Source organism: Panthera uncia, chromosome D2 (genome assembly GCF_023721935.1).
Source record: "Panthera uncia isolate 11264 chromosome D2, Puncia_PCG_1.0, whole genome shotgun sequence".
Lineage (NCBI taxonomy): Eukaryota > Metazoa > Chordata > Mammalia > Carnivora > Felidae > Panthera > Panthera uncia.
Genome location: NC_064818.1, coordinates 83197689 through 83209845, shown reverse-complemented (window position 1 = coordinate 83209845; position 12157 = coordinate 83197689). Strand labels below are relative to the sequence as shown.

At 53.7% G+C, this 12157-nt stretch overlaps 1 protein-coding gene across 1 annotated transcript in view; it reads left to right on the top strand.

Moving 5' to 3' along the window:
- The window catches only part of TCERG1L (transcription elongation regulator 1 like), a 165768-nt gene extending 153858 nt beyond the window's left edge, over positions 1–11910 (top strand). Inside the window, 3 exon segments of the mRNA XM_049646032.1 lie at positions 3056–3145; positions 6998–7116; positions 11138–11910. Of these exon segments, the coding sequence (XP_049501989.1) occupies positions 3056–3145; positions 6998–7116; positions 11138–11294 (366 nt within the window). The 3' untranslated portion in view covers positions 11295–11910.
- Positions 11911–12157: the final 247 nt, after the last annotated feature.

Here is a 12157-nt window from a genome sequence, read left to right as displayed (position 1 = left end):
AATGTTCCAACATGGCCATCCATCCGTCCCATCTGCTCTGATCCCCAGCCCTGGGTCCCACACCTGGTTGTCCCTCTCGCAACCACGGCCGCCATCCTCTGAACCTGGGCAGCACCTGTTAGCATGGCTCTCAGGTAATGTGACAACACCTGTTCTGTCACTGTGAATTACAGTCATTGTAGACGCAGCTTATCTCCTCTTACAGATTGCAAATTCCTTTGGAGGCAACCATATACCATTAATTTTTAATGATTTTATTATACGTCTAGAATCCCCCAAATTCTCATAATCCTGGTAGAGTTAGTTACGTGACACCGATTCTGTGACATCCTCTGCCCTCCCTAGCGAGCTGAGAGACCGGTCCCTAGCAGGTGGACAGGAGCCTGTGTGCCTGGGCTGAGCCGAGGCGGCCCACAGTTTCTCTCCACAGCTGCCCTAACGGTGCTGTGGTCGGGAGCCAAAGAATGATGGGATCGCTCTGCCTGGATGCTTCCCCGGGAACCCTGCCCCCAATCCCTGGGGCATGTCCACACTTTACCATGTTCTCCTTGGAAGAAGTCCCCGGGTGGAGCCTGGGTCATCCCGCCCAGTAACGGAGCTCATGAATATTAACAAGGGGTTTTGACTTTTGTTAGTAAAGGTAGAAAGCGTCTATTTAAAAAACCCCACACGTTAAGGTGTACCAAGTAAGCACCTGCTTATTAAAATAGTGTCTCTACCAGCAACACGTCAATGTGCTCAGAGGTGAGAGGGTGAACGGGTTTTGTTTTTGTAAAGCCACCGTTAGCTTGCTGTCTCCTCTGGGCCCAGGGTTCATTCCCCGCCCGGCGGGCCGGAGTAGCCTCCCTCAAATGCGCAGCACGTGTGACTGCCCGCCATGGCTCCCCAGGTCAAGTGCAGGTCCTCCGTCAGCCTGGGACTATCCCGCCTCTCCCCGACCCCTCCCTGCCCCCCAGCGTGCTCTGCCGCTGGCACTTGTCACATACCCCCAGCTCACGAACACGCCTTTGCACCCCAGACAGCCCCTCCTGGACCCCCCGGCCCTTCGGGAGCCTGAGGAGTGTCCATGTTCCAGAATAGTCAGTGTTCTGGAAACTGATCCCTGGGGATGGGGATGTCCCTTCGCCGTGGCCTCTCCGTGTCCGGGAGTGTCCCTCGTATGGCACAGATGCCTCGCAGGGGATCATTAGCTCGCTTGTCTGCCTTGCCCCAGGCCACGGGCTCTCCGATGTCAGGACCTTGACTTTCTCTGAGTCCTCAGCACGCAGCGTGGGGCCTAGGGCGTAGGCAATCCCTAGTCCATGCTTTTAAGTGGCTACATCATTGTGTAAATGACGTAAACGTTTCCTTGCTCTGTCAGCGGGGAGAAGCTAGAAGCTCCGTGTCCCACGGCGGAGAACCACTCGCACCAGGTCACGGTTCTGATTTGTTCTCCAGCAAAAGGAACCGCGATTCTTGGAGAATGGTCTGACTCTAGGGCTGGGGCAGGAGAGACACAAGATGAGGCCAGGGCACCTTGAAGTTCAGAAAATAAGGAAGGGCCCCCCAAAACGACGATGGGGTACGCCAAAGGCACGCAAGAGCCAGTCAGAAAACCTCTCAACGGCCAAAGCTGGAAGAATGTGGGCAAAAACAAAGCATCTGGATGATATTGGGTTATAACCCAGGTTAGAAATACCCATGAGCCTGTAATGATACAAATAAGTGATGGGATAAATAAGTAAATGTGGAGGAATCGATAGATATCCCCTTGAGAGTTCCAAATAGCTCGTATTGGGATTACCCCCCCCCCCCAAGAGGTGGAACATAACCCGAGGAGTGGGCTGCACACAGTGACTTTCCCCCCAGAAAGCACAGCGGGAAGGGGACAAAGAGTGAGTGTGTGCAGGACAGAGCTATTGAGCACAGCCTCAGCCCAGTGGTCTGGGTCCACACCGAGTGTCGTCAGTCACGGTGACAGGAAGTACTGTGACGTGATGGATGAAGACAGCACCTTGTTCTGTGCTTTTCCCCAAAACCCAGAACCCTGGTCTAATCATCTAATTATCTAAAAGATAATCCTAATAGAGGCCATCTTACAACACTCCTGACCAGCAAAACCGTCAAGGCCCGAATAACAAGGGAAGTCTGAGAAACTCATATGACACTGTCACGTGCTGTCCTGGGTGGGATCCTAGGCAGAAAAAGAAAGCTGGGTCAAAACTAAGGAAGTCTTTTTTTCTTTGTTATTTTTTTAAATATTTATTTATCTTTAAGAGAGAGAGAGAGTGTGTGTGAGCAGGGGAGGGGCAGAGAGAGAGGGAGACACAGAATCCGAAGCAGGCTCCAGGCTCCGAGCTGTCCGCACAGAGCCTGATGCGGGGCTCGAACCCATGAACCACGAGATCATGACCTGAGCCAGACTCAGATGCCTAACCGACTGAGCCACCCGGGTGCCCCCAAAACTAAAGAAGTCTTAAATGTGGACTTTTGTTAACAACCGTGTAGACAGATCTGGCATCCATACTGACGTAGGATGTTCACAGTATGGGAAGCTGAGTAGGATATGTGGTCACTGTGTAATATTCTTGTTAACTTTTCTGTAAATCTAAAACTATTGTAAAGTAACATGGCTCGTTTTTAAAAACATGGCGTACCTAAAAAGATTTAAATATTGACTAAAAATCAACTAAAATTGTTGCAAAGTGCAGACCATAAGAAATCGCCCTCTGTCGTGGTCTGCGGGGTTCTGAAAGTTTTTACCGTTATTTCTGATTTCAAGATGTGACGTTCCAGAATGGCGTTCCGGCTGCACAGATAGAACGGGGGCTTCAGATCAGCAGCACGTGGCCCTGGAAGAAATCCAGGGAAGAAATAGTGGCACGAGTGTAGAATTTAATTTCCCGGCGCTCTAGGTGTTGATTTCCTGGAACGTTGGCGTGCCTAACGCTCTTGCGCAAGGCTGCGTCGCTGAGCCCACGGCACCCCGATGCTGTTTGCCCCATCGATGATTTCAGCATGACCTCGGGCTCTGTGTTAGATGCTAAAAACAACTCTGTTGAATATCTTTCTTCAGGTGTCAGCGTTTTCTACCTGGGAGAAAGAATTACACAAAATCGTGTTTGATCCGCGTTACCTCCTGCTAAACTCTGAGGAGCGGAAGCAGGTAACGTGGTGGCGGGCTGGCGGGCCCTGGAGACCCAGCGCGAGCGGGACGCTCCTCCTGACGCTCGTGACATGCACACGCCTGTCACGTTCATTTTGTCAGAGGGGAAGGGGTAGACCCGGTGGTCTCGCGTGTGAGCTTGTGCGCGGCAGTGGTTGCCGGTGCAGGGGACGGTCATCCCCTCAGTGTCTTAGCAAACCATCTGGGGGTGACCCCACAGGACGGGTGAAAATGCACGTGCTGGGAACACTGGCCGCACCCCAGATAGCTGTGTTAAGACTCAGTTAAGCTCTTATACGATGACATTGAACGAGAGGAGGGTCCCGGAAACAGTAAGAGGGTGTATGAGGGAAGGGGTGGCAGGTCCAGAGGGCAGGTCCCCAGAAAGGGCAGAGGTGGGCGAGAGGCAGCTCGCCTGGAGGACACGTTAGCCTGGCCGGTCTGCGCTGGCTCGTTGTCAGCGTAGATCATGGAGCCGATACGGCTTCCAAGACGAAGCGGACGGACAGAGGGACGGGCGGTGCTGACCGCCGGCTGAGGGCCTGGGCCCTGGTGCACGGCCCGGCCGGGGTCTGGTGTTCCCCGGAGGTCTCTGGGGTCTCTGGTTCCCGCTCCAGTCCTGCCTCTTCTGTCTGCACTCTTCTGAGTGTGAAATGACGCACACGGAAAGCGGGTCATCGGATCGGCCGCTGGAAACAGAGAAGGCCGGAGAGCTGTTTCAGACGTGGCCTCTGTCTCCACGGCCCGCATGCTATCAGACAGCAGAGCCCGGGGCCCAGAGGACAGAAAGGGCAACCCCGTTTCCAGCTGTGTCGTGGGTCCTGAAGTTTCCTCAAGCACGCGCCGGCACGATCAGCGAAACACTGAGCGGGCGGAGCCTCGGGCTTTCGGAACCCTGCCCGTCCCGCCGATGGCAGGGCCCCGCTGGCACACGCCGGGGCTCGGGATGGTGCTGGGTCGGCCACACTGGAACACGGAACTTAGACCTTTGAGGAACTTAGAACTAATGACCTTTTTGTTGCATTGCAGCTGGCTCGTATTTTCCAGAAGGAAACATCTGAAAACGCGTGAAACGTGTTAGCAGTGGCTCCAAAAAAAAAAAAAAGTTACAACAGAGTCAGAGGAGGTTAGATTACACACACACACACACACACACACACACACACACGCGTGCACACAGCTGAAGAAAACTGTAGACTTTAATCATCAGTAATATTTCACTCTTCTGTGCGATATTAAAGAGGAAACGGTCAGACTATTCGGCTGTGAGCACTTGTAGTCCGCTTGTTGTTGTGAAGAATGCCTTACTTAGTTAAGACCCGCACGCTGGCCATCTGCGGACCGTGCTTTCGCTGATGGCACGGTCAGCACCATTGTTGCCAGTTCGGGGGTGTTTTTAGAGACCGTTAGCCTCTTTGAAGGAAGCTGAGGAAGCCCACCCCCCGCCCCAGGATCTTACGCTTCCCCCCCCCCCCCCACATGATGGGAGCACGCGGCGCTCGGTGTGCTGCTGAACTGCTCTGGGGGCGTCCTGCACGAGACTCGCGCGCGTGAGCACCACGGGGCTGCGCGTCGCCCCCCCCCCCCCCCAACCATGGCAGCAGGTGCAGCTGTGGCCACCTGGGCTGGGATGTCCGGGCCCCCACGCCTGGATGTGCGCTGTGCAGACAGATCAGACCAGAGTGCACTGTTCGGGGGACGCCATCAGACAGAGGAAACTTCAGGGTCACCAGCCTGCAGCGTGGCCCCGGAGGCCCCGGGAGGAAGAGCGGGAACTGGGCCTCGCTGGCGGTCGACACAGAGCAGCATCAGAGAGCCCTGGGATCAGAAACCACCCGCGACGCGGGGGAAGCCGCAGCTCCTATGAGCACTGGTGCTGGAGCCGCGCCAGAGAAGGAGGCAATAGCCAGGCCACCCAAAACCCCAGTGCTCCTCACAGGACCCCCCACCCCCACCCACCCACCCCCACCGTTGATGGCAAGCATCCGGCTAGAATCTGTACCGGCCCCGCTGTCACATGTTTCTATGGGGAAACTAGAGCTCATGGTGGGCAAACCGCCAATGGCCCGTCCTCCACAGGGGGCTGCAAAGGAGAAGTGACTGAACCCAAACAGAGACGAGGGGTCGGGCCACGCTCATCAGACCTGTTTCCACGATAACAGATCGTGTTTCCTTTTCATTATGGGAGGACACGCCATAGCGAGACAATGGCCAGTGGTATCTCTTTTAAAAAGTCGTGCCCCACTTTGAGTGAAGCTGGTGTAATTTGTCAAAGCGGGGAGAAAAACGCCGCTACGTTAAATCACAGCGGCGTAACTAGAGCGACAGGGCAGAGGGAGAGGCGAGAACTCGGGTTCCATGGGTGGGCGGCTCAGCGGTAGGAGAAGCGGGTCTCCCCGCGGCCAGGCAGCGTTTCTGTCCAGACTTAAAATTAGTAGAGCAAAAGCTCTAATGATGGAGCCCCACACTTTTATGTGGATAATAACCCTTCCTTCACCTGTTTTATTAGTTTAATTCTAAGACAGCCGGCGAGGTTGCACACCACTTGCCTTGAAGGTGAAATAAGCCGATATAGTCCTACTTTAATATATAAGCACACCTTCTCCATTTAAATCCTGCTCCTGAATGTTTCCTTTCCGTGCAGAGTCTTCAGGACAGGGGAGCATTGGGTGTTTATAATCCCATAAGGCGAGTGGCCACTGAAAGGCAGTGTGAAATCCCCGTCCAAGCCGAGAGAGCCTCCTGCATTGGCCGCGTCTTCCCCGCCTCCCCCTCGGGGGCAGGAGTGCAGGAGACCCCCAGAGCGCTCGGGTCAAAGTCTAATGTCGGCAGTGGCCTTGGGTCCGGTTGGGACAGAGTTGCTGTTTATAGGCCTTCCAGGGTCACACGTGAAAATTGTATTGATCTTTTTATTCATGCGTGCGCACACTTTCAAGTCATCTCCGGTATTTTCTTTTTAATGCTCTTGAGGCTCGGATAACATTAGGAATGAAGCAGCTGTCCCTACCTCCTTCAGGCTCCGGTTTGTAAATGGCACCTCATACCACAACGATGTGCTGCCCCCATCCATTGACGGACTGACGGCTGCAGAGAGGGTCCTCGGTGTCGCGTCTCTGTGTTGACTGTCAGCTCGCAAGGGAGAGGGTCCCGGGGCCATGATGCACCTGCCCACCAGACGATACTCGTATCCTTCAGGCTAGGGGACGGGGTTCTCCTGTCCAAAACCCACTTCTTGTCCGACTGGGGATCACGCAGTGTCTGAGGGTCAGGTCTTCGCTTTGGGTCTGACCACCCAGAGGCTCCATGAGGCCCCCAGGAGAGGCTTGCCGTGACTGCGTGACGCCCCCGCCCTGATGCCCAGACCACAAGTGGTCTTCTTAGAGACTAGAGGCTGGGGGATCAGAGATGCTGGGTTGACTTTCTTTTCACAAGTTAAAATCACGTTTGGAGGCTCAGATACCAATTGTGTCACTGTAGGAATTGACTAGAACAAATGACAAAACCTCGTGTGTTCCTCGGACGACCGGCAGCGATGTGAAGGTCAGCCAGACAGCGCATGACCCTAGAAGCTGCTCACGGAATTCCGAAACAAGAAACAGGACCCACCCCCGCCCCCAGGCGGGGCTGATTCAGCGTTTGACCCCGAGATTCTCTTGGGAACCCAGGCTTAATTATGTAGACGCTTGGTTCAGGAGAGCCCCTCCCTGGAGGGGCTGTGCCTTCCACCTTATGGAAAAGAAAGGCTTAACCACAGATGCTCGCTGTTCTTTTGTGTTGTGTTTGAGGCACAAGATTTCATTTCTGATATGCAACCTGTAATACTTTTCTGTGTGTGTATGTGTGTGTTTCAAGATATTTGAACAGTTTGTCAAGACAAGGATAAAAGAAGAATATAAGGAGAAGAAAAACAAATTGCTGCTCGCCAAAGAAGAATTCAAAAAACTTCTGGAGGAATCTAAGGTGTCACCCAGGTATGGAGACAGAAATGCCGGGTGACTTCGGGGCGGGAGACTTACCGATGACTGTAAGAGGGCTTTTAAAGTCTGTTCTGGTTAAATCGTGTAACCTACCATCGCGGAGACCTCACGAGCGTAATGGTGAAGTTGTGGGTGACTGAGCCACCAGCCCTGCCTGCCTGCGCGGCTCACGGTTCTCTCTGCTCCCCACACCCACTGCTGGGTGCCCTGCCTGGTTTTCCAGCATGGCCACCCTGACTCCGTGACCTGAATAACTAGTCAGTAGGTCAGCACTCAAGATGAGGGCTAACCTCGAATCTAGGGATCAGAAAGTAAGCGCACGGAACACGAACTCGGAGAGTAGGCATACAGAGCCCGAACAGCAGCAGTAAAATAAACCTCGCCGTTGGTTGCAGACGTCTTCCCAGTCGGCCAGGGTGGAAAGAAGGGACACACACCAGGGCAAATGAGCCAAGTAATTTTGCTGCCAAAGTCACCTAAAATGACCTGGCACTGTTCCCGTGAAATAAACCAATAGGAAACTGGACGTTAGAACTTAGAAAAATGCATGAACTTGAGTGTTCTTTAAAATTGGCTTCTGTGTAAAAATGTTTATTTATTTATTTATGAGAGAGAGAGAGAGAGAGAGAGAGAGAGAGAGAGAATGCAAGCAGGGGGAGGGGCAGAGAGAGAGGAGACAGAGGATCCCAAGCAGGCTCCATGCTGTTAGTGCAAACTCATAAGCTGTGAGATCACGACCTGAGCCAGAATCAAGAGTCAGACGTTTAACTGACTGGCCACCCCGGCACCCCTAAAATTGGCTGATATTTAAGAAGCAATGAACATTGTACTACTTTTAGAAATATAGGACTATAACTTTTATAAGCCGAAAAAATTGACTTCGGTTTATTTTTATTTGGGGTTGAGGTACATCTGAATGGACGTTTATGCATTATTATTTTTAATAATAATGCGGGCACTTTGGCATTTTAGTAATAATGCATAAATACAACATTATTTTTTTAAAAAAAACATTAATTGATGTTTGCTTTCTGTGAAGACATAGGCTCCCATGTTTTGATTGGTAATTATCTAGTTCACCTGGTCAATAATTGGATGTTGGTTATATGGTCCTTATAAAACCTCTGCAAGTATTTGAAGGACAGATGTTTTCTGAATGGGGAAAAATGTAGCATGAATTACCCCCATCACAAAAGGCTAATCTAGAAGAGCAAATGTTCATCTAAACGTTTGTAAATTGTGATTTCCTGTGGTTAGAGATGAGAACACTGGCATCTCTGTGTCCCCACATGGTGACCCTAGGAGAGAGGAGTTGGTGTGGAGCCCCTGCCTCAGGGCACAGCCCCCCACCCCAGCCCTCCTCAGCCCTGCAGTGGAGTGAGGCATTGCACCTTTCCGAGCTTCCGGCATCATCTGTGGGCAGTTCGGCTACGGCAGACTCCCCGGGTGGTGCAGACGTGGAAGCGAACATAGCACCTGGCAGGTAGAAGGAGCTTGGTGACGGAGATGCCTCTCATCGCCATCATCACCAGCCCCACCACCAGCTCCGTCACCATCATCACCATCATCATCAAATATTCTCAATCTGTCCATTGGTAAAACGTTAACAATACGTCAACACATTCCCCTTCCCGTCATGAAGACAAAGGAGAACATACTCATAACACATCTGGCAATTAGGAGAAAGATCTCACACACACACACACATACGCACAGAAGGAAAATGACTGATGGAAATCAGAAAGTTAAACTTACTCTTCTTTAAAGGTAGATTAAACTGCCTGCTGTGTTAAAAATGTGCACCGTGCATACGTACTTTTATGGTTATTAAACCATTTTTACGTCAGAATGGCTGATTCTGCAACATCGTCAAGACTTTACAGACCGCTTCACCCTCTCCTCTCACTGTCCCATAGGCATCCTAGTAGCATGCGTGCAGTTCAAGTCGCTGCACACGGGTGGCCAGGTGAGCTAAGCACAGGCCATCTGAGCACCCTAGAAGCAGCCTCTCGGGGTTCAGCGGCTCCGCCAGTGACACTGTGCTCTGACCCTGCCACCACAGCCACGGGGACAGCCAGAGCCAGCTCCCAGTCCTGCCCAGCTCTGGGGGTCCTGAGATGGGGCGAGGGGCCACGGGGGTCCTCCCCTCGGTCTGCCGCTCAGGCTGTGGGGTCTGCACTCTGTGCTTCTTCCCAAGGCCACACTGTCTCCCTCCTTTAGGTGCAGGTGGGCTGTGTCCCCAGCTGCCAGAGGGAAAAGGGGGGTGCTGTGCCCGTGACTCAGGGGCTCCCCCGGCCCACTGGAAGGCCCAGCAGAAGCCAGGATGCCCCCACGGCATGGCTGGGGGGCCACAGATTTGTAATTCTCCCTCTCTTCTCAGGGACATTTCTTTTCAGAAGTGCCCCGAGCAGGACCTTGTAGACAAGATCTGTGCTCAGCCTCTGAATGGAAGATATGCAGGCTGCTATCCAGACAAGGGAAGAGATTAACAAGTCCCTGTGATTCTCATCTTGGAAGGAAGGAAGGATGAAACAAGGGCCTTAGTCCTTTAGTCCATTTGGGCTCCTGTTCCCAGGAACACAAACCAGGGGCCTCAAGCGACGGATATTCCTCACAGTTCTAGAGGCTGGAAGTCCGAGATCAGCGTTCTGGCTCAGGGTCTGGTGAGCCCTTAGTGACCTAGTCACCTCCCAAAGGCCTTGACCCCCCCCCCCCCAACACTAGCACCGGGGGGTGCCGGGAGGTCCACCTAGGATCCTGGGGGATGTACACTTTCAGTCCAGAGAAGGAGGAAGAGGGAAGAAGGAAGGAGGGCAGCAGAGAGAAGCGCTTTCTTTCTGAGACGCCCATGAGCAGGCACAACCCCGGGGCGTGACCCAGGAGGCTGTGGGGCTGGACCAGGAAGAGGGACGCTGGTGGCAGGTGGGGATGTGTCCGGGGTCCTGACAGCCATGTCAGTGCAGCCCTCCTGTTTATGTGTGAAACAGCTGTTACATCATAACCCTTTGAAACAAGAGCGAAATGTCTGCAGCGGAGTATGAAGTCCTCCACAAGGAGAAGCGGGAGGACTTTGGATCCCCGGACGGAGCTCACGTAGCCCTGCGGGCCTGTTCCCGGCTGCCAGCTCGGGCCTGGGAGGGGGGAGGCTGTGGGGACCGGTGCTCGCGAAGGTGCCATTTGTCCCTGCAAGGGGCTTACCCACTTGCCCTTTGAGCCGCCCAGACCCTGCGTCGGACTCCCGGGCCCGTTCAGTTGACCTTAGGTTCTTCCACACGCCGGCCACTGCCGCCAGGCGCCCGGGACCTTTGGCGGGAAACAACACGGATCACAGAGCCTCCAGTGGAGCGGGGGGCGGGGAGGAGTAGATGGCACAGTTGGGCTTACCACGGTTGGGGCTGTTGACGAGGGCTGCGAGGGACCCCGTCTGTAGGGTGAGTTTCCTCAAAAAAGACACGCGGAGCCCGACTGCCAGTGACGAGAGCAGACGTGAGGGACGGTGTGCCAGGCAGAGGGGCTGCCCGAGTGGCCCGTGGCAGCCAGGACATCCTAAGAGGGGACAGGAGGGGACCCGTGTGGCCAAAGCAGTGGTGGACGCAGGTGGGCAGTTGAGAGCTCCGACTGAGGGAGGCTGAAGAAGCCGGAGAGGCTGGGTCGATCTCCGGAGGCTGGGGAGAGGCAGCCATGCGAGTATTCGGTGGGGTCAGGATCCCAAGGGCCCCCACGGGGAGTGGCGCCCAGCACGGGAGTAGCTGGGGCAGGTGTGGGATGCCCATTTCCTGCCCCAGATCCTGCTCCCATCCCCTGACCTGCCCCGGATCCCGCCCCTGTCCCCCGACCTGCCCCAAGTCCCGCCCCTGTCCCCGACCTTCCCCATGTCCTCTCCCTGTGGCCCGAGGACAGCTAGATCGGGTGGTAGCAGCTGTCCACCCCTGGAGGTGATGCCAGCCTGCGGGGGTCAGGAGGTGCGGAAACCGCTCCCGGGCAGACAGGCCTCAGGAAAGTTCCTGTTTTTCAGAACCACGTTTAAGGAGTTTGCGGAGAAGTACGGCCGGGACCAGAGGTTTCGTCTTGTTCAAAGAAAGAAGGACCAGGAGCATTTTTTCAACCAATTCATACTTATTCTTAAGAAACGGGACAAGGAAAACCGACTGCGGCTGCGGAAGATGAGATGAGCGTGTGAGAGGCGCAGTAGGACAGGTGCGGAGCGGAGCACTTCTCGGAGGATTACTGTTTCATATTGAAGCTCTCTTTTGTACGGCGTTCCGAGTCTGATGCGTTTCGAATTGCCATGGTAGGTCGCTCCCTTAATTGTTTAATTATGCAAAGTACTTGTAACCTGTACAAATCATAAACCCACCGCAGGTTTGTAGCTCAGCAGAAGTATCTATATCCCTCTCAAGGTGTTTTCATGAGTTGATCTGAGTACCCGAAACTTTTCTCCAGACCTTTGTGTGTTCCCTGGGTTCTGAGCCCCGTGGCGCGGGGGCTCCTTCCGAGTGCTGGGTGTCCGTCCCGTGTCCCGAGTAGTAGCAATAGCATCATCATCACCAGTCATAGCGACGACCCTGAGCGCCTCCACACGTGGACCCCGGACCCCCGCAGCAGTCCGAGGGGGCGCCGGGCCCCAGACAGGGCGGCCGCGACGTCTGTCGGGGGCCCTACTCAAAATGGGATTATTTTGTACAAAATCATCATACGAATAGTTGAGTTATTTTTATTGTATGCCCAGTTTGCATGAGATTTTTCTCATCATCTTTGTATAAAAAGAATTTTAAATTTTTTTTAATTAATAAATATTTTAAACCAGTGTGTTTTGGTGGTAAGATTTCCACTGCGATCTCCAGCGGCAAAGCAGTGTTTCAACTGAAGACAGTCTGTTTTGAAAGACTCCTAACAGTGTTTGTGAACGCACACAAGGGCTGAGCGAGCACAAACAAAAGTCCTGCCTTTCAACCTGCCCGTTCTGGGGGGAAGCGATGGTGGCTAAAACCCAGCTAATTAACCGCGTTCTCTAAATTGTCGCCTGTTTATTTCG